At 37.2% G+C, this 23,860-nt stretch overlaps 1 protein-coding gene across 1 annotated transcript in view; it reads right to left on the bottom strand.

The window, feature by feature from the left end:
• Positions 1–22,985, bottom strand: part of mosmoa (modulator of smoothened a) — a 50,766-nt gene extending 27,781 nt beyond the window's left edge. Inside the window, exon 1 of the mRNA XM_051714532.1 lies at positions 22,228–22,985. Within this exon, the coding sequence (XP_051570492.1) occupies positions 22,228–22,333 (106 nt within the window). The 5' untranslated portion in view covers positions 22,334–22,985. The remainder of the gene's footprint in view (positions 1–22,227) is intronic.
• Positions 22,986–23,860: the final 875 nt, after the last annotated feature.

Below are 23,860 nucleotides of genomic sequence, written 5' to 3'. Positions count from 1 at the left end.
ATTTTATTTTTTATAGAAAATATAGAATATAAAATACAGGAGTTCCAAAACAACAGTGTAAATGTACCAAAACTTTTTTTTTGGACCAAAAGTCACCAAAAAGAGAGACATATTTTAAGTAAATTTTCATGTCATTCAAGTTTTTAAAGCCTTAAAAGGAATCATTAACCCTATTTTATTATTTGATTTATATCTTTGTTATAAGTTAAATATGAAATGACAATTAATCATGAAAACCCTAAAAGAGACAATTAATCGTCATAGTCGCAATTTTTGTTTGACAATTAGTCGCCAGCCAAATTTAATAATCGTGACAGCCCTACCGATTAATTAAAATTTAAATAAGTCATCTGAGGTGATACCATCCCTTTAAATAATGACAGAATTTTTTTTTTTGGGTGAACTATTCCTTTAATGGATCTGCAGCGCCAACCAACGCATTAAGATTTAGGTGAGAGAAGCAGCTTAATTGTTGTCCACGGCAGGCAAATAAAATTTCAATATTTGAGTAATGTATTTACAAGTTGAATATTTAAAGCTTAACGATTACTTGATTAATCGATACTCATGCACATCCCAAGCAGAACTCACTGTCATATTACAGTAGATTTGTTAGCAGAGATGGACCACTTCTATTAAAATGAATGGGAGAAATTGGAACGTCCAACGGTCAACAGATGTAGAAAAGGAAGTCCTGCCTTACCAATCACCTTTAAGATACAGACATCATCTGTCAGTCAACTTGAGAACGCGCATGCGCATTAGCTATACAAACCGGGAAAATTTTGTTGTTTTTTTGTGTAATCTGAGGTAAAGCAGCACAATTTATGATTCCAGCATTGTCAGATTTTACTGCTGATTTGAAATATGTTCTTTGAACAATCTTGACCAACCGTTTTGGAGATTTCTGTCTTTCCCCATTCAAATAGATAGCACTTGTATGCTGCTTGTTTACATAGAAAAATAGCGCTCCATGAGTGTTACAAAGATAGCCGCAGAGTGAACTGACTTGCCTTGAAAGGGACTTTGTTACAATGTTCCATCCACATACAGGCGGAAAAATGTATGTTTAAAAACAAGTTGAACCTGAGTGAGTTTCCACAAGAACTCAACAGTGGCCAAAAGAAATTAATATTCCATGCTTTTCTTAGGACACTAATGTCCAGTTAAAGGAAATGCTGCTTTCAAGACAAATGGCACGAGACTGTGCGTCACTCCAAAGATAAAATCTGACATCATGGGGAAGTTAGGGGATGTAATAGAGGTGTGAATCTTCACTTGCCTCACAATTCGATTACGATTCAGAGGGTAACGATGCAATTATAAAACGACTCTCGATGCATCTTGTCCTCCAATTCTTTTATTAATAATGAGCAGTTACCATTACATATTAATCTGTGGCGATGGATGTCCAGGAATTGCAGGTGATGACCACTCGGCTGGCGTTACGCATCGACTCCATCACTCTGGACTTTGTGTCATTGTACAGAACAGGTATAGCAGTGTCTGTGAAAAAACTCAGAGAAGGGATTATGTATCCAGGGTATGGAGGAGGAAGCTGGTGTTTTCCATGACTGAGTAAGGGCGGAGATCCTTTGCAATAAATGTGTCAATGGACTGTGTGATCTTCTTTGCCCTTTCAGAGTTCTGAGGTAAATTTTATACCATAGCTTGTATTGTTGGCTGATTAGCTGTGTTTTGCGGGGTTGCTGCTAAATTTAGCTCTGGGTGAAAAAGGGAGATGTGATTCCTCATATTTGTTGTATTGCCAAAGTATTTAATCTTGGTTCGACATGTCTTGCACACAGCATATTTTTTTTTTATCAAGCTCATTTTTCTACTTATCTTAGTAAAAACCGAAATGTGCCCAAATATCTACTTTCAAAAGTTAAGTGCATTTTAAGCACCGGCTGCTGCTCTCCCTCCGCCATGTCTCCAATCTACGAACATCAGACGCAAGTGCTTTGCTTCCGGAGGACATAGGAAACTTTTTTATTCATATTTAATAAGACTACTTTATTTAAAAACAGTACGGCATATATTGTATATGATATTTATTATTTTTTTTTAAATCGATTCTTTTGTTTTTATGCATCGATGCTGATGTGAACGATTCTGCATCGCAATGCATCGTAAAAACGATTATATTCCACAGCTCTATTATGTAATGAGCTCTACAAGTATTAAGGCAGTGAAGACTGTTAAGCTTCAGAATCACTGATCAAGAAGAACCATTGCATGCCAGCAAAGGACCTTTCACCGGTTGCTACGAGTGGATACAGAGCAGGGCTTGCACAACTACTCAGTTTTACTAACCGCCCAAAAAAAGTAGCCGACTACTCAGTTACTCGGCAGGTCAATATTTACCTTATGCAAATGACCCAGAGAAGAGGCTGAGATTCTGAGAAGTTCTCATTTGACCGATTTATGTTCATTTTGTTGTCACAAATGGTGCTAAAACAGTCATGTCCCTATAGTTTCTTGATTGCTTACAGCAGGGTGCTTTGCAAACATTTTGGCTTGTATGTGAACAAGAACACTTGTTCTGCAGCACTTTGCAGCGTGGATCCCTCATACATGCTTTGAAAACGCAAAGCACTCTGTGTTCACTTTATCTGCACTTTAGAGTAACTGCAAATATATTTGCATACATTTGAAAATGTATTTACATGCCATTACACAAGACAAAGTATGTGGACTTCATAAGAAATTTCAGTGTATACAGCACCGCACTACAAATCCAATAAACCATCGTAGCCTCTTCAGTCATCTCAAGTCGAAAATGCTCATCTGCATTACAAACTCTAGAGGATTTCATGTTGCATTTTGCAAGAAAGGTGAGCAACTTTTGCCATCCTTTATCAGTATGAGCAATTACAGGGTTGGTAACACATAATACTGAACGGGCTTAAGCCAGAGTTTGATGATGGGAAAGAAGCATTTTGTCCTGTGGGAAGAAAGCTTTTAAAGTGCTTGATAAAGACTTGTGTCTGCATCCGGTAAACGTTTCCCACAGCACCACCAATCCCCTGCGCTAATTCACAACTTCAATGTCTAATTTTTTTCATTACAACCATCTGGCACGCTATGGTACACTAAATAACAGACAACAGCGAATCGCACACACAGAACTACAGTTTAGATGGTCGCAGCGCACAAACACACACTGTGTTCCTTTCCCAAACACACTTGCTCACAGAAGGGGACGTCATTTGAAAGAACACATCTGGATAAATAAACCTGGAACATTTCATTTACAAGTAATTCTCAAGCAGAGAACAAGACCAGAGCTGCTGGTGCTAGAAATACACTATTCAGCACAATACGGTTTTCACTGGAAATTTTGTTTGTGATAATCGAGGATGAGGTGTCTTTATTGTTTGCACAATAAAGATATCTGAAATCAATACATTCAGAAAATGTGGTTTCGAGTGAATGGCACATTTGAAATGTTCCGTGTTCAACTCAAGTCAAGGGATGCAAGCGATTTTTTTCATTGTTTTGGTTAGCGTCTCATGCAGGAGCGCAATGCTTTTTAGATGCTGTGTCAAGTTAATAAGGACTTCAACTGATAAAAACATGTCTTGAGACCTCTGCATTCTGTTCCATTCATGGCACCGCGTTTAACATTTTTTCAGTCTGAACGGCCCCTTTGGTGTCCTCTTTAAACAGCAAACTTTAAACAGCTTTTTGTTTAGCCAATCTGAACACTTTGAGCCGATTACTTGCAGTCACATATTGTGAGTTGCTCTAGGACCACTCAAACAAACCAAGTGTGAAACACGATATCAAAAGCCCCACACACCCTTTGAGTTTGTGTAGTAGACTACAGACAGAATATAGTGCTATCCCTTCACTTTAAAGCATGCAGTGCATGCAAACTATCCATTTGAGTTGTTTTAAGTCAATGTTGATTTATCACATTAATTCAGTGTGGTTTAATATAGAAAATAAAACACATTCAAATTAACAAAATTAATCACATCACCATAATAAAGAACTTTTCCACCAATTAGGGCTGGGCGATATATCAAATATTTACAAAACTGTACTGATGATTTTGCTGACAATATAAAATTAAGCAATATCATGAATTTCACAATGATTTTAATACTTTTTTTTTTTTTTTTTTTTTAAGTTTAATAAAGAAAGTGTCAGCTGACTTATTTCGTAATCCTTCAGGGCTGCACAATTAATCAAAATAACATCAAAATGGCAATATGGTCATATGCGATTATTAAACTGCAAAAGGCTGTGATTAAAGACAGAATACCATGGTCTACGTGCGCTTCAGAATAACCGGTTGACGCGCTCTTCTGTGCACGCTCGAAGTTCATGAGTTTTTAGCACATTTAGAGCAGCTCACATGCACTGTGAAAGTACTGCAGTTCAAGTATTCGTGCAATTCCCAAAAAAATATTTTGAATTATCATAATTATTAGATTTAAATTTATAGTTGTTTTGATTATTATAAATTGAATTATCTTTATTTGAGGGCCTCATTCAGCAAATACTGATATATAGTATGTGGTAATTGCGATTACTTTGATAAATTAATTGGCATATCACACAATTAATTTTATTAAAAATTAATTGACAGCCCTAATTAAATCATAGTCTCTTGCGGTTTGATAATCATACAAGGCCATAACCCAATTTAGATTTTAATTTGAATAACTGTGCAGCCCCATTAGAAACTAAACTACTCATTTTACAATGGTGACAAACCTATGGGGAGGGGGGAGGGGGGGTCTCTTCTAATGAGTGGATGCTCTGTGCATTTCATTGGCCAATCAAATTTTCAGCAGTAACCTCTTGGAGACAGTCAGGACCACTCTCTTGTTCACAAGCTGTCCATGTAACAGGAAATGAAGCAAACACGTCTGCTTCCTGAGCATCACTATTCTCTCATTAGTGCAGGCTGTGTAGCGCTGGAGATATGGAGCGGTATGGAGATGAGTCAAACAGCCTCTGAACTCCAGAGGGTGGAAAACGGAGGCAGTATTTGCCGCTGCAGGCTTGTTCTTTTTAACATATGAAATTCTCTCAGAAGCACATCCTGTGCCCATGATGAACCCATGGTAAACAAAAATAAATTCTGGAAGTACTGTGAAATTTTACTATAGCTTATGGAAAAGATGATTAGGCCTGTCACGATAACTACTTTTGTTGGACGATATACTGTCCCAGAAATAATTGCGATAAACGATATTATTGTCATTTTAAGACATTTTATGCCACTGATATAATGATAATATGATAGCATAATAATGCAAGTACACCCTTTCAAAGAGCAATGAACTTTTAATTCTTAAGAATATTCAAACATTGGAATCGGAATGTCAAAAAAAAAATTTAATGTCGGGAAGGCCCCTCTCCATCTCCAACTGCGGTTTTTGTTCCCAGCTCGGAAAACAGTGCAGAAAGACGGTAAATCATTACTCACCCTCAAGCCTGTATGAATTTCTGTCTTCTGAAGAACACAAAATTAGATTTTTGGCAGAATGTTACTCACAGTCACTACTCAATGTCACTGCATCTTTTTTTCATAAAATAAGTGACTTGAGACCGAAATTAACATTCTCTCTAACATCTCCTTCTGAGGTCCATGGAAGATAGAAAGTCAGACAGGTTTGGAACACATGAAGGCGAGTAATGATGACAGAATTTATGGTAACACTTTACAATAAGGTTCATTAATATTAGAAAATGCATTAGCTATCATGAACTAACAATGAACAATATTTTACAGCATTTATCAATCTTAGTTAATGTTAGTTACTAAAAAAAATACAATTGTTCATTGTTAGTTCATAGTGCATGAACTAATGTTAACATATAGAGTACAACTTTTTATTTTAATGTATGAAAATGTATTAATATACTACATGTTGGAATTAACATTAGCCAATTAATACATTACATAAAAGTGGTGTTTATTGTTAGTTCATGTTAACTGATATAGTTAACTAACATTAACAAATGGAACCTTTTGGAAAGTGTTACCCAGTTTTCATTTTTGGGTAAATAATCTCGTTGAGAGCAATAGTTGTATTTCATCGCTCGCTTATAGAGACGTGGTACAACACCATTCGCATGTCCAATTAACAGGCTTATACCCGTTTATATATGTAAAATCTAAAGTTCAGTAGATACGCGCACTGCTCGCACTCACAAGCTTCTGAACGCTGCACCACGACTGAAGGTGAGAGTGAGAGAGGGCGACGTGATAGAAGGAATTCCCCGCATTTTGAAAGTGAAACATGCGAGGAATGATTAAAATTGTGCTCAATCCCCACAATCCCACGCTATTGAGCTAACATTCGTTATTTTATTTATTTTTTTCTCCCCAATTTGGAATGCCCAATTCCCAATGCGCTCTAAGTCCTCGTGGTGGCGTAGTGACTCGCCTCAATCCGGGTGGCGGAGGACGAATCTCAGTTGCTTCCACATCTGAGACTGTCAATCCGCTCATCTTATCATGTTGCTTGTTGAGCGCGTTACCGCGGAGACATAGCACGTGTGGAGGCTTCACGTTATTCTCCACGTCTTACATGCACAACTCACCACGCGCCCCACTGAAAGCGAACCATATTATAGTGACCATGAGGAGGTTACCCCATGTTACTCTACCCTCCCTAGCAACCGGGCCAATTTGGTTGCTTAGGAGACCTGGCTGGAGTCATTCAGCACACCCTGGATTCGAACTTGCAACTCCAGGGGTGGTAGTCAGCGTCAATAAAGCTAACATTCATTATTGAGATTTTAATAAGGCTATTTGTCCGGTCGGGCAAGTAAAATTCTCTTTAACTTGCCCGTTCAAAATGTCCACTTGTCCTGGACACACGGATGAGCATCAATGTCGAGTCACGTAATCTTCACCTGTCGCCTTCGAGAGAAAAAAAAAAAAAAGAGAGCAGACGGAAGTAGCGCGACTGGCTAAAATGTTGGTGACATTCATTCTTATGTAAACAAACACGCATGCAAACACAATGTGCAATATCGAAGTCAGTAAAAATTTGAGGTCATGTCCATATATCGTACGATAAGTCGATAACGTAATTATCATTACAGGCCTAAAGATGATTGTGCTGAACATTCAATTGCAAATTACATGCCACCAAATATGACATCAGGCACATCAGCCCTGTAGGCTAACGCTCAAACAGTTCCCCAGTTTTAAAGACATGAAACATTATTAACAATGCATTTAACTTGTGTAACAGAATATTTGGCAGAAAATAACAAAATAGGACTTGACTTTATTAATTCAGATTTGAATGGATTATGAAAGGCTGGTTAAAGAGAAAGTACATACAAAATGAAAATTCTGTCATTTATTCTCACTGATTTTTCAGCATCACATTTTTTAGAGCCCTGTCAAGTTAAAACGCGTCTCTAGAGACACCCGAGTTCTGTTCTATTCATTGCACCACGTCTAGATCGTAGTATATGAAATATATTTATCGGCTTTTAAATCGACTCAAAATCCCTCACCCCACTTTCTAGTTCTCATTATCAGCCATTAAAAAACCCATGTTGTCTTGAAGAGCAAGGACCCGAAACGTTCTTCACAATCTGAACAGACTGGCCTCATCACTTTTCAAGAGCTGTCTCTCTCAGCCCGTTATCATTCCTTTCATGGATTCAGATAAACATTGCTTAAGAGCATGTCAGTCTTTTTCATAAAATCATCTTCCTAAGAGCTCCTCAGTACAAGGCTAAATTAATTTACAATGAATCAGGACAAAATAACCAGGCCCACATATAGTCTGTACATACTGAACACTGGCGATTTCCGCAGAACTGGAACACCTGTCAGTCACAAAATTCTACAAATCTTGCGTGTTTGTTAATTTACCCTATGGATTTGGGGGCCTGGGTAGCTCAGCGAGTACTGACGCTTACTACCACCCCTGGAGTTTGCACGTTCGAATCCAGGGCGTACTGAGTGACTCCAGCCAGGTCTCCTAAGCAACCAAATTGGCCCGGTTGCTAGGGAGGGTAGAGTAACATGGGGTAACCTCCTCGTGGTCACTATAATGTGGTGCGCTTTCGGTGGGGCGCGTGGAGAGTTGTGCATGTAAGACGTGGAGAATAGCGTGAAGCCTCCACACGTGCTATGTCTCCGCGGTAACGCGCTCAACAAGCAACATGATAAGAATCTTGGGTTGAGAGTCTCAGATCCGCCACCCGGACTGAGGCGAGTCACTACGAGTCACTACGACGTAAAGCGCATTGGGAATTGGGCATTCCAAATTGGGGAGAAAAAAAAAAAGAAAAAAATATATATTTACCCTGTGAATTTGATAAACTAATTTGATTAAGCTTTTTCTATTGGTAGTTTGATAAAAACTACCAATAAGAGTGCAGTACTCTCTCACCTCCGATCAACAGATTTTGGCTCCATTTCAAAACAGTGTACTGCCTAAGTAGCTAACTTCCTAGACAGCATCCTAATTGAAATATAGTGCCTGATCTCATAAAAATTATATGACAGTGGCAATATTTTTGCAAAATGAAATTGTGGTTACTTATACATATTGTAGCAGTTCCGATGTGAAAGGTCCACCATGTGGCACAAAAAGTGAGTTAAATGTTCTCCCAAACAGATTCAGAGTTTTAAATCAACAAAACCTACCTCCCTACCCTAAACCTAACTGATAGTATCCTAAAAAAGCAAATGTGTCATGAAAAACGCAATTGCTGAAGCAACCGATTCATTCTGTGCTGCTTCTGTGACACTTTCGGCTCACATGTCGACTCATGTGCTCTTCAGGACTCGTACCCCTATCCTTTACATCGCAAGTGCAACGCTCAATCAGTTCAAGTGACCTTGCAATTTGAATAAGCTTGTATGCGTAAATTTACAAGCTTAATATATAACGTTTCAAAGCAGAGAATTCAGATATTAAGAGTATCGCTGCTGAGTAAAAGAGTACCTTTGTGTGGTTGCAAAATTTAAGTTCAGATGAGAAAGATTGTGTTTGTGCATTTGTCTAATGAACAAATATTTTTCTCTTCACTTTTTATTTGGCTCAAACAGGAGTTTGCGGTCACTGATGAGGATGCATCTTCTATTGAGGGAAATGCAAATGTCTTGCATGTATGGTTTGGCAAGATGCTACCAGATATCTTGGTTATTAAAAACAAGACCAGATGCAGCGAACTTTACATGGTGGAGAAGGGAGACAGAAGATGAAATGACTGTGGTGGATAAAAACTCTCCATTGTAAGTAATATCACAGATAATTTTTTGTCAATTCTCAGCTTAAAATACATGTTTGATTTCAGTGTAGCACCTGGAACAGTAGTTTAGAATGACACTGTAAAGACAAAGGGGGAAAATCAGAGGGACACATAACTTTGCTGTCACTTTTGCGGGCATTTTTATATTGCTAAAAAGTTGTTGAATAGTTTACCCAAATAGGAACATTCTACCATTATTTACTCACCCTAATGTCATTTCAAACCCACATACTTTTTTCTTCCATGTAACACAAAAGGCGAATTATAATTTTTTTGCAGTGTTTATTTGCCATAATGCAAGTGAATAGTGACTCTGGTCTGTCAAGCTTGAAAAAAAGGACAAAAAAAAAAAAAAAAGTAATTTAAATGAATTGAGCACTGTATTCTAAGTCATTATTCACTGACAAATTAAAGCAATAAAGTGCTGAAATCCTCACTTGTTTTTATTGCATCCTGTGACCAAACTTGAAATATAGTGCGAGTAGCATTGATTAATTTTACTGTGGTTTATGGGGGTTTTATTCCCTCTTTTTTCTCCTTTATTTTCTTCTCTGAGTCACTATCCACTTACATTTTGTCCAATAAACACTATGAAGATTTCAAACATTCAGCTTTTGTGTTCCACAGAAGAAAAAGTTATACGGGTTTGTAGTGACATACGGGTGAGTTCGGACATCATTCTTATTTTTGGATGAACCTGCCCTCACAAGACTGGTATGATCCTTTTAATAAAGTTAATGTGAATGATTAACTTTCCTTTGTTACTATCAACTATTTGCAGTTATGTGATGAAATTGACCGAATCCATTTATCAGCTGTCAGCTGAGGCCAGTGCATCATGGAGGGGTTCACAAGTATTGTGCCAGAGGTGCATGAGCTTGCTCCAAGAAACATCCTGTTGGCCAAAATCTACATTGAAGCAAAAGAGCAGATACATGCAGAAGATCTACCAGGTATTTACAGTGGTATTACTGCTGCTTTATACGAGTAGTGAATATTGTCAAACAAATATTTTTTGAAGTCAGTATGATGTAATACTATAAGTTCTGTCAGCAAATTTGTACAGCTTGGAAAGTTGCAAACTGTCACCTTGTGATACTGTGATTGATATACAGTGCATAATGCAGTTCAGACATTGCATGGTTTTAATACTGTTCTGACATTTTGATTTCCTCTTGCAGTGTGACACTGATACACCATATCCAACCATGCACTTGGTAGATACTGACTGGGAAAAGGCTTTCACAAGGAGGGTTCAAGTCCTGATCAAACTGGACGGCGTGTTGGGAAATAACAAGTGAAGAGGGGGTAAATGCTGCCTTCAGTGCATACTTTCTTTTTTTAAAGACTTTTTTTTTGCCCTTCATGAAAATATGCTTACTTCCTGCAACATGCAATGGCAACAATGTGGGTGAAGAATCATTTAAAGACATCCACTGTGTTTCAGAAGACACTATTAACAGAGGGAGGAAGGCATAGTTGACTGTCCACACAGGAAATTCCTCTGCTTTTGAATTTTAAGTATCAACACCAAATGGCTTCTTTGCATTAAGATTTTAATGTTCCACACTTCCTGCATACAAAAGTTTGATCCAGAATGGAATATAATTTACCCAGGTCAATGTACTTTCAGGCCAATGACATTCTTTTGATGATAAATTGATTGTTATTCTTAAAATGTTTTAAAAGATACAGTTCACCCAAAAAGGAAAAATGTTATATTGTACTCACCGTCATGATATTTCAAACCTGTATGACTATTTTCTTATGTGAGGACAGTAAGATGTTTTAATGAATATCACAGCCAGTTCTTTCAATACAGTGCCAGTGCATAGAGCCTCACTTTAAAGCTTAAAGGACCCACAAGTAGTCCAATAAGTAGTCCATGTGACGTCATGTTTCAAGTCATCTGAAGGCATACTATAGGTTTTAGTGAGAAACAACCTGAAGTTTTAGTCAAAATCTTTATGTCTGTTGCGTGTTAATAAGTGCATGAGCGAAGCTCGTTCACAGTGGCTCAAGTGTTCATTTAGTTCTTTTTTGAGCTTTAAAATAAGACACTGTCCACTGCCATTGTATTGAAAAGACAGGCTGTGATATTCATTAAAACCTCTCCTTTTATGTTCAGTGCAAGAAAGAAAATCATACTGGCTTGAAACATCATGAGGGTAAGTAAATGATGACAATTTTCATTTTTGGGTAAGTATTAAAGAGTATTTAAAAAGTTAGTTAAAATGGAAAATGTAGTAATCTTATTTTAAGCAAAACTGATGAATAAATGTATATGTATCCTGCTATATTTGAAGACAAAATGTGAGAAATGTCAAATTATTAAATCTGTCATGTTATTTAATACATGGGATTTAAACCTCATGTTGGCAGTTTTTAGTATGCTGTACCGAGTACAAATTTGCCCTTCATAAGGTACAAAGGGTTTATCACTGGGGCAGTACCCTTAAAAGGCCTAATCTGCACCTTTTCCAAAAGGTACACTAAAGTACCATAACACTGAGGTCCAAGTTAGTCACCAAGGGTACATATATGCCTCTTAAAAAGGTACAAGCTCTAAGGGTACTAATATGCACCTATGTTAAAGGGTACACTGGTGTACCTTTGAAGATACTGCCCAGTGATGAGCCATTTTACCCCTAAAGGTAAAATTATTGCAATTTTTTTTATGACAGTGTAGAAGTCATGAGTTTAGATGTCTTAAGACAGCTTTGTGTGAGGAACAGTGTTGAGTAAATTACTCAAAAAAAAAATAATAATAATCCAGTACAAACTACTTTACTAAAATTGTAATTAGATTACTGATTACTTCATTGTAAAAACTATTCACATTACTAATTACTTTACTTAAGTTACTTTCTAAGACACTTTTCACAAAGTTTTTTGTTTTCTGCTTAAATTCATTCAAAAATTATGTCTAAAATTCCTCCTTGTTCCTGTCAAAAACATTCATATTTTAAATTCATTATCCATAAATATGTTATAAATGTGTAATCCTGACTCCAGCCAGGTCTCCTAACCAACCAAATTGGCCCGGTTGCTAGGGAGGGTAGAGTCACATGGGTTAACCTCCTCGTGGTCATGATTAAGGGTTCTCGCTCTCAATTGGGCGTGTGGGGAGTTGTTCGTGGATTGCGGAGAGTAGCATGAGCCTCCACATGCTGCGAGTCTTCGCAGTGTCATGCATGACGAGCCACATGATAAGATGCGTGGTTTGACGGTCTCAGAAGCGGAGACAACTGAGACTTGTCCTCCGCCACCCGGATTGAGGTGAGTAACCGCAACACCACGAGGATCTACTAAGGAGTGGGAACTGGGCATTCCAAATTGGGAGAAAAAAAAAAAAAGTACTGTACTTAAAATTATATTAACTGGAAATCTGTAACAGTAATCTTGTTACAAGAATGTAAGATGTAATGTGTTACACTACTTTTTGGCTAAAACTTTAGATTACAGTAAGTAGCTATTTGTAATCAGATTGCACCCAACACTGGTGGGGAACAGGGTGAAAAGTGTTTATAAGCTGATAATCTACCATTTTACTACTGATTTGTGTGGAAGCAAATAAAAGTTATTGTTGTTATAGAGCCTCTAGTGTTCATTTCACCAGGAACCTGCCACATTACGAACAAGAGCCACATCCAGCCAAGATGACTCAATGAGGTAAAAATGAACACTAGAGTGACAGCTAAAGACTTGAAGGAATCACTGGAACTGGTTAACATCTCTATTCATGAGTCTACTATACAGAAAACATTAAACAGGCATGGTGTCCATGGCAGGGCACTACAAAAGGAAGCTGCTGCTTTCCAACAAAAACATTGCAGGGTGCCTGAAGTTTGCAAAACACCACCTTGACAATGCTACTTGGAAGACATTTAGTGGACTGATGAAACTATGGCTGAATTGTTTGGAAAGGACACGCAGCACTACATATGGCGTAAAAAGGGCACCGCATACCAACATGATTTGGGGCTGCTTCGGGGCCTGGACCGCTTACATTTACATTACATTTTACATTTATTCATTTGGCACTTTTATCCAAAGCGACTTACAAAAGAGGAAAACAAAAGCAAATCATTTAAAGGAGACAGTGGTATGAAAAGTGCCATACTACAAAGTTTCACTAGCATCAGAATAGTATTCAAAACAGATTAAAATGCAACAAGAATTGTTGCTTGCCATCATCGAGGGAAATATGAATTCCCAAGTTTACCATGATATCCTACAGGATAATGACAGGGTGGCAGTGCGCCTGTTGAAGCTCAGGAGAAGCTGGGTGATGCAGCAGGATAATGTCCCTAAACATCCAAGTACATTCAATACAGAATGGCTTCAAAAAAAGAAAATCCACCTTTTGGAGTGGCCCAGACCTTAACCTAATAGAGATGCTGTGGAATGACCTCAAGAGAGCCGTTCACACTAGACATCCTAAGAATATGGCTGAACTGAAGCAGTTCTGTCTGGAAGAATGGTCCAAAATTCCTTCTAAACGTTGTGCAGGTCTAATCCGCAGCTACCGGAAATGCTTGGTTGAGGTTATTGCTGCCAAAGGAGGATGTACCAGTTATTAAATTAAAAGGTCCACTTGCTTTTTCCACAGAACTGGGAATGCTTGATGACATGTGTTCAGTAAAGAGATGAAAGATTGTTTGTGTGTTGTTAGTTTAAGCACATTGTGTGTCTATACTTCTGACTGATGATGATGAGATCACATTTTATGACCAAATTATGCAGAAAACCAGACAATTGTAAAGGGTTCACATACTTTTTCTTGCCACTGTATTTAACAGTTTCCCCCTCAAAATAAGCACAGAAAATGCAAAAAGGTGAAGACTCTTAGACTCTGTCTGGGTCTGAAAATAACCTCCAAGTTTAAAACCTCCAGTTGAAGATACTCCATGTTTTGTTTTTCAGTGCGAATTTTTCCAGGGTTCTGCATTCACAAGCAAGAGGAGGAAGCGGCATTTCGACTCGGGAGTTTATTTTGATGCAAACAGAAAGAGTGCTGTTAAAAACGCCTCTGACGACACTACAACAATCTCCAAACAATCAGCCCCCTGCCTGGAGACTGAAATGAGTACTGTATGCTTTCACACAGAGACAGTGTGCTGAATTAATCATTCCTCACTCTGAGTTGTTGTCTGGGAATAAAAGGCTTGGAGGGGTTTTTCATTTTCTAAATGTCACAACCACCAACTTGTGTTTTGTCCCTACAAGCCCTTGGGTTCTTAGTCACGGGTTGAGTTTTAAGGTCTCCGCTGCATAATTTCTCATCTCTGCAGATTACATGTGTACAGAACTTAATTTTGAAACAGTGAACACATACACAGTCCTTACCGCTGTCTCACTGCTACAGCAGATGTGAGACTGAGCAGAAAATGCCACTAAAACTGATTTTGAGTTCTTTAAAAACATTGCAAATCTCTATTATGGTTTGAAGGGGGACAGATTGGGTGCCTGTCTGGAGTTGGAGATGAGAGCACTGGAGGAAATGAGGTTTAAGTGCTCTATATAAAACACTAAATACACATGTTAACATCTATATTTACCTGTATTTAATGCTGTCCACTTGTGACTGGATCACAGTGATGAATCTTAAAGGAACAGTTAACCCAACAATTGCAATTCTCTCATCATTTACTCACCCTCATTCCATCACAACCTCGTATAACTTTCTTTTTGCTAAACACAAATGAAGATATGTTGATGGAGATATTTGATGTGAATGTATTTGTACAACACAAGTCAACGGGGTCCAAAAATGTCAAGCTCCAATAAAGATATTAAGACAGCATCAAGGTAAACCGTAAGACTCAAGTGGTTTAAGCCATGTCTTATGAAGCAATACAATAGATTTTGGGTTAGAACAGACCATAAGAAGTCTTTTTTTTCAGTATAAATCTTGACATCTGCTGTCACCTATAGGCGTGAACATGACTTGAAGCTCGATTAAACTCCCTTGCGCTTAACGCATAAGCAGAGCACGTGTACAGCTCAATACCGATTGTATCGCTTCAGAAGACATGAATTAAACCACTCGACCCAGTGTATTACCTTTATGTCCTTTTTGGAGCTGGTGTTGTGATCCCATTGACTTGCATTGTATGTATATATTTACATCATAACTCAAAATATCTTCGTTGTTGTTCCACAGAAGAAAGTCATACGAATTTGAGACTGTATAACAGTGAGTAAATGATGAGAGAATTATAATTTTTGGGAGAATTATTCCTTAAATTCTTGCCAAGAATAAATGTCAGTAGATGTTGGCTTGACAATAAAGACTATGGCTATGCAAAAGTGAGAAGCCGGTAAAAACTGTACACATATACATATATATATATATATTTATTTTTTTTTTATTTTTTTATATCTGCTTTATTCTTTGGATATCTATGGTAGTGTTGACTCTTTGTTTTTATGTGAAAACCAGGGGACTATGAAAGGTTAGCATTTTCTATTTAAGTCTATGCTGGTGTTCTTGTAAAGGTTATAAACACTACAAAGGCTGCATTCATCCATTTCGTTGCCATAATTCTAGGGTGTTATGGGTTGCTAAAGTGTTGCTATGTGGTTGCTAAGGTGTTTGTAGTGGCTTTTATGCTGCTTTCAAGTGCACCTTGGAAGCTTCTACATCCAAGTTGGGCATTGTTAATACAACATGTCCTGCATTCAAGTGGGAAACAAAATTCAGAAGAAGCCAAACTAAAACAACTAAAACAATTAAACAAAGCATAAGTGAATATTGCATGACTTATTAATTGTATTAATTATTTTATTTTATTAATGCACACCACAAAGAATTATTTGTTATATTAGTTGATGACAATAAGCTCTGTGATTAAATTTATTGAAATAAAGCACTGAAATTTAAATAATTTCAGCATCTTTTGTGGAACTTGGGTATCATCTAGAATTCAGAGTTTCCTGCTGGTAAATATGACTTTGTTCGGCCATTTATTGTCTTGGAACTTTACTATATTTACAACTCCACTCAAAGGCTGCATTAGAATGTTGCCATGCGGTTGCTTACACACTATACATTTGGTTTACATCCCTACATTGTAAATCTTTCAGATTTTTTTTACTTGTATCTTTTTTTTTTCTTTTTCTCCCCAATCTGGAATGCCCAATTCCCACTACTTAGTAGGTCCTCGTGGTGTTGCGGTTACTCACCTCAATCTGGGTGGCGGAGGACAAGCCTCAGTTGCCTCCGCTTCTGAGACCGTCAATCCCTGCATCTTATCACGTGGCTCGCTGTGCATGACACCGCAGAGACTCACGCCATGTGGAGGCTCATGCTACTCTCCGCGATCCACACACAACTTACCACACGCCCCACTGAGAGCGAGAACCACTAATCGCGAACATGAGGAGGTTACCCCATGTGACTCTACCCTCCCTAGCAACTGGGCCAATTTGGTTGCTTAGGAGACCTGGCTGGAGTCACTCAGCACACCTTGGATTCGAACTCGCGACTCCAGGGGTGGTAGTCAGGGTCAATACTTGCTGAGCTACCCAGGCCCCGTTTTTACTTATATCTTAAGTCCGTTTGAATTTGAGTGATCATTCATGTTGTAGCGCAAATGGTGCGGGATGAGTGATGCGACAAATGTTATTGTAGCCTGCAAGTGGGGACGGACAAATTGTTAGTATGAGTTCCGAGCACATGAATAACCAAGTGAAGTCATATTTACATATAACAACGGAGTTCCTAAGATGTGACGTTGGAAGGGGCGTGTCGACATGAAGGGTGGAAAGCAATGATTTGACAATGATTTTAAAGCTAAAGTATTTTAATTTCAGTGCTTTGTTTCAATAACATTCATGTTATATTTTAGAGATAGACTGATACATCAGTTTTACTGATTAATCGGTGTGATAGCTGCTTTTCGGAACTATCGGTTTTCATCAAAAATCTATGCCGATAGTTTAGTTTTTCTTTTTATTCCTCCTTGTTTCTCTGTGGCCAGCACTGGAGGATTCTACAGTTGTAACGGTTTAGTTCTACAGTATAACAGCGGCATCTAGAGGTGAAATAAAAACATTCACTTACATCTCGTGGGGATCTTTATCTAAATCTTTCATCAGTGACAATAATCACCATATTTTTATTCTCGCTTCAATGCATACGTTGTTATTTTGATTAGATAATGAAGTGTTTTAAACTGAAGGAAGGACATGAAAAAGAAAAACACAACTATTGAAACCTGCCCGGTCAGCACATACATCGAGTCTCCAACTTCACATCATGTGAATAATAAACCTTATTCCTCATTAAACCTCATCTGGTAATATATGTGTGTACTGTATATACAGAATATACTGTACATATGCCGGTTATTACTGGGATTTTGTTTGATCAATAAACTGCATCTGGGATTTTATTCTTTTTGGACCCTTGCCTGTGCCAGTCATAGTAAGGAAAAATTAGATTTTTTTTTTTTAACAGCCTTCAAATCGTTTTTAAAACTATGGGCCGATTAATCGGTTACCGATCTTTCCAGACACCTTAGTTCTCGGTAGGTGTATCGGCAAAATTCACTATAGCTTGACCTCAATTACATACAACTGTACATTGTAACTAATGTAAAGCTAAAGACTCAGCCTTTCCAGGTCTATCTTAAATAAATCATTTTTTCTTAAGCACTGGTACAACACAGAAAGCACTAGCCTAACTAAAAAGACAATAACCATTTCTTGAACCTAGACAAAACATCTTTTATTGTGTACTTTTCAACATACCAATAAATAAACAAATAATCCTTAAAAACGAAACTAAAACAAAGAATTCTCAATGCAACTCAATGCAATTCTCAAATGTCAAAACGTCTAGAAGTAGATCAAAGACGTGATTTGGCCGAAAGAAGCCTAAACAGTGTCTCATCAGCGGATTATTCTGCCTCATTCCGATGGTCGACCACATCAAAGAGAGGGCAGGGACGCTACAAACACTTTAATGATTTTACCATTCACAGGAAGGAAAGAATCTGACAATAGCTCACAAAGGAGCCCATTCAGTTTATTGAAGTGCATGCAGGGAACAATGAACTCTGAAAACTTCATTGGGCAGGCTAAAAGAAATAAAATCTTCCAATGCAATGAAGCCATGAAGCTTTAACTATATTGTCTTCATCAACAAGTCATTTATGATTAGGACAAGGCAATTTACGTTTCAGTGGATTTTAGGTCGAATATCATGGGTCATATTTCACTCCTAAAAAAAAAAAAAAAAAAAAGGACAATTGTTTTGACACCTGATTCCCCACTGTTGTATTTCACAGGCAGGAAAAACAACACAAGTCGGCTCCTTCTCGCTGAATTCAGTGGATTGTGCTTGAACCCCTGCTGACCCACTTACTAAACATGCTGAACAAAGAGCAGCTGTTTATCAACAGCACCGCCTGTACACATGCACATCTGAGGACAGTCATGTTTACATGGATGTTTCATAACAGTGGAGATGTTGTAGCTGCTGTGGAGAACCTAATAAAAGCAGTAACCAACATCTGTACCACTCCACCTCATGAATGAATGGAAATAATTTCACCCAAAGCACGTCTGCAAGCTTATTTAAAGGTTTGAAACCTGGAAAACAATGCTTTTAGTGCTCATGTGAATGCTATATTCATGTGTGATATTTAGGTATGACAGAAGAAACAAGGTGCAATTTTACCCACAATGCTTGAAATGTCAAGAGAGCACAGCAAGCTGATGGCGATACTTTATATTCATTTTCATTTCTATTTACAACTGCACTCTTCACCAGTTTTAAGTTACGGTACTCAAAAAAGTAACCCACTTAAAAGTACTAGCCTAACTACTTTTAGTAGTGTAACATTACATTATAATTCATATCACATTACATTTTCTAACTTCAATGATAACTTAAGTACATTACTTGGGTTACACATATATGTAAAATAATATTTAATTAGTTTAAAGAATTAATTCATATGAATATCTGTATTTCCGAGATGAAGAAATTATTGACATTATTTTGAACTGGTTGAGTGGAAAAATCTAAGTGTTTCTGTGAAAAGTGTTTTAGTAACTTAGTAACTTAAAAGGAAAATTATTAGTATAGTAGATAATTTTTTTAACGAAGAAATCAGTAAAGTTATCTGATTAAATTTTTTGATAATTAGATTACAGTAACTGGCTAATTGGTAATCAGATTACACCCAAAACTGCCCTTCGCCCTTCACCCTGCACACCCCATATGTACTGTTACATGCATACTTTAAACAGTTTATCATCTGTTTACATGGAATATTTAGATTTACTCGATTCATTGACAAAAATTCTTAAACTCAAATTGTGTAAAATGGTGTATAACAGGCCTAAAATTTATTTTATCATGAAATATATCTCTATACTATACAAATATATTCATATATATACAGTTGAAGTCATTAAAACTCATTTTTTAACCACTCCAGAGATTTTGTGTTAGCAAACTATAGTCGTTTAGGACACCTACTTTGTGCATGACAAGTAATTTTTCCAACAATTGTTTACAGACAGATTGTTTCACTTTTAATTGACTATATCACAATTCCAGTGGGGTAAAAGTTTACATTCACTAAATTAACTGTGCCTTTAAGTAGCTTGGAAAATTCCAGAAAATGATGTCAAGCCTTTAGACAATTAGCCAATTAGCTTCTGATAGGAGGTGTACTGAATTGGAGGTGTATCTGTGAATGTATTTTAAGGCCTATCTTAAAACTCAGTGCCTCTTTGCTTGACATCATGGGAAAATCAAAAGAAATCAGCCAAGACCTCAAAAAAATAGTGGACCTCCACAAGTCTGGTTCATCCTTGGGAGCAATTTCCAAATGCCTGAAGGTACCATGTTCATCTGTACAAACAATAGTATGCAAGTATAAACACCATGGGACCACGCAGCCATCATACTGCTCAGGAAGGAGACACATTCTGTCTCCTAGAGATGAACGTAGTTTGGTGGGGAAAGTGCAAATAAATCCCAGAACAACAGCAAAGGACCTTGTGAAGATGCTGGAGGAAACAGGTAGACAAGTATCTATATCCACAGTAAAATGAGTCCTATATCGTCATAACTTGAAAGACTGCTCAGCAAGGAAAAAGCCACTGCTCCAAAACCACCATAAAAAAGCCAGACTACAGTTTGCAAGTGCACATGGGGACAAAGATCTTACTTTTTGGAGAAATGTCCTCCAGCATGTCCACCCCAACTGTGAAGCATGGGGGTGGCAGCATCATGTTGTGGGGGTGCTTTGCTGCAGGAGGGACTGGTGCACTTCACAAAATAGATGGCATCATGAGGAAGGAAAATTATGTGGAAATATTGAAGCAACATCTCAAGACATCAGCCATGAACTTAAAGCTCAGTCGCAAATGGGTCTTCCAAATGGACAATGACCTCAAGCATACCTCCAAAGTTGTGGCAAAATGGCTTAAGGACAACAAAGTCAAGGTATTGGAGTGTTCATCACAAAGCCCTGACCTCAATCCGATAGAAAATTTGTAGGCAGTGCAAGCAAGGAGGCCCACAAACTGACTCAGTTACACCAGTTCTGTCTGGAGGAATGGGCTAAAAAAAAAGTTCCAGCAACTTATTGTGAGAAGCTTGTGGAAGGATACCCAAAACATTTGACCCAAGTTAAACAATTTAAAGGCAATGATACCAAATACTAACAAAGTGTTTGTAAACTTCTGACCCACTGGGAATGTGATGAAAGATATAAAAGCTGAAATAAATCATTCTCTCTACTATTATTTCACATTCTTAAAATAAAGTAGTGATCCTAACTGACCTAAGACAGGGAATGTTTTCTACGATTAAATGTCAGGAATTGTGAAAAAAGAAAAAAGTTTAAATGTATTTGGCAAAGGTGAATGTAAACTTCTGACTTCAACTGTGTGTGTGTATATATATATATATATATATATATATATATATATATATATATATATATATATATATATATATATACACACACTATAATTGTATATTTATACAAATAAATTCAGAGCAATTCATTATGGGAACTTTCTCTGCACAAACATTTAAAATTTCAAGGGGTATTGTTTTTTTGTTTTTTTTCACTTTTGGTAGCATTTTTGCCCCAAGCCATGGTTAATTTTAGAGACAAACCAATAATTGGTTTAACCAATGTTTTTAACCAATAGTTACACTTCTCCACTTGATCAATATTCGGTTCTTTAATACTGGGTTAACCTCTAAAGTTAGGCAAAAAACTTTATATTTAAAATTTTAAGTATACTTTGCAACTTAAACTACTTACATTTTTTGTAGACTGTCTGCAATAATAATTTTATAAGCAGGCCAATCAACTAAAGAGAATAGTGATAAATGATTAAGTTGTTAAAGTGACAGTTCACCCACATCTATCATATCATTTCTGAAGACATGGATTTAACCACTGGAGTCTAATGGATTACTACTATGCTGCATTTATGTGCTTTTTTGAGCTTCAAAGTTCTGGTCACCATTCACTTGTATTATATCAGTTACTTTAACACCAAAATAATCAGTATCGAATCGGCCGATCTTTAGCACATTACAGCACCTGGTATGTTGTATATTGTGTATATATGAAATAATACTGTGTTAATATTGTCTATTTAATGAAATATCATGAATAACCGATTGATATGACATAACTGTGGTTTGTTTTGTTTGCTTTGGTACAACCAACAAAGTGATAGTCCTTGAAAGTGTAACTTGCTTGTCCAATATACCTGAACTCTGATTCTCACTATTGAACAATTTATAGACTTATGAAATATTTGAATGTGCATGAGCTAATGAAGCATTAAATGCATTCAATGTAAGTGTTACCTGGCTGCTAATGTACAGTAATCTAACTAGATCAGCAGGACTATAAAAGAAGTAATGCATCTTCAGCAATCATTAGATCAATAAAGCATTACACTACAGAGTTACTGATCACATCTCACCTGCTGACTCGCCAGTGTTGATCCAGTCTGGATTGGCAATGCTTGCTATAGCAAATATATCCGCAGCCAGAAAGAGACATCCTGAAATAATGGTGAGTTTATCCATCTCAGGTTATCTGGTTATGTGTGACTGAAGAACGGAGCAAATCTCTCTCTCTAGAAATCACACAGTAAACGATTAAGGGCTCAAGTCTGGCTGCATGATACGGTGTATATGATATATATGATATGATATGGCTAGAAGTCCAGCAGCCTAAACGGCCTTAAGACCAGGTTTAGTCCCTGATCTTCCTCCTGATAGCAGTTCAGGGCTGTTTCTCCATCTTCATCCACTGCGGTGTTCTCCTGTGAGGAGCTAACGGGCTACAGAGCCTCACGGTTTGTTGTTTAGCGTCCTCGACGTCCACACGTCCATGTTAAACAAGCTCTAAACGGCGAGATCTGAGCGAGAGTGGCGGAGAAACAGTGTTAAAGCGGTTTCGGGCCGTTTTCGTCGACGGTGTTTCGGTCCATCTTTCTCCTCAGCTGCACGCGCATCTATACGAGCGCCGCCGCATCATCTCCTTCATCCCCAAAACACGTCAAAATCCAGCCTGAGGAGGTGCAATAGCGCTGTGTGAGCGTAAAAGGGACGAAAAGGCAAGAAGACGCCGCCGGAGCATGAGAAACAGCGGTGTTAACGCAGCTCTCGCTTCTTTCCCAATGACATCAGGCGAAACCCCCCACGCAGCGTCTCTCGTCAAACACAACAGGCCTGCGTGATCACGCTCGGCTGCTATCGCGAGAACTCGCGAGGTTATAACGGGGTCTATGAACAACATCGTCAGTACATGATAGTTGCTGCTTTCAGCGAGTTCAAGTAACCCAGGGTTACTTTTCTAGCATAAAGTGTGCCTCCTTACTAAAACTGAAAACTTCGTGGGGAAAAAATGTGTTTGTTGTTTATATTATTCATATATATATATATATATATATATATATATATATATATATATATATATATATATATATATATATATATATATATTAAAAATTATATTATTCGAAACACAGACTATTTTAAGCTGTTGCTTTAAATTTGGTTAATTTGAATACTTTGTATAATTTTCTTTTATTTTGTGAATTACATACGTGTTTATTTTTCCATTCATTACTATTTGTGTGTGTCCTTTTTTTGTCTTCTTTTTTTTTACTGTAATTATCATTATTATAATTATTATTATTATTCTGAAGTAAAAGTTGTTTGCTTGTTTTTAGTATTATGTTAGCATTCGCTATTTTGGTTAAATACTATCAGTGAGTAACAACTTACAAGCCAAGTACTGTATGACACATCAACATTGCTATGTTTTCTTTTATTAGCTTTGACCACAAAATATTTTTTTAATCATTTTTACAATCATATTATATTCCACATAATTATATTATGTGGTTGGTTTTTGACTAGCAATATTAGAAATGTTAGAATGATGCAAAGTATAAATAAATATAAATCACATTATATTTGATACTGAACATACTTTCAGTACTGATGGAAATATATCTGGCCTAAATAACTAAAACATGCCTTGAAAGCATCGAAATAAGCCAATTATCAGACTAAATAAAAAAATAAAAAATAAAAAAATGAATC

Source organism: Myxocyprinus asiaticus, chromosome 13, assembly GCF_019703515.2.
Source record: "Myxocyprinus asiaticus isolate MX2 ecotype Aquarium Trade chromosome 13, UBuf_Myxa_2, whole genome shotgun sequence".
Classification (NCBI taxonomy): Eukaryota; Metazoa; Chordata; class Actinopteri; order Cypriniformes; family Catostomidae; genus Myxocyprinus; species Myxocyprinus asiaticus.
This window is presented reverse-complemented; position numbering and strand designations above follow the sequence as displayed.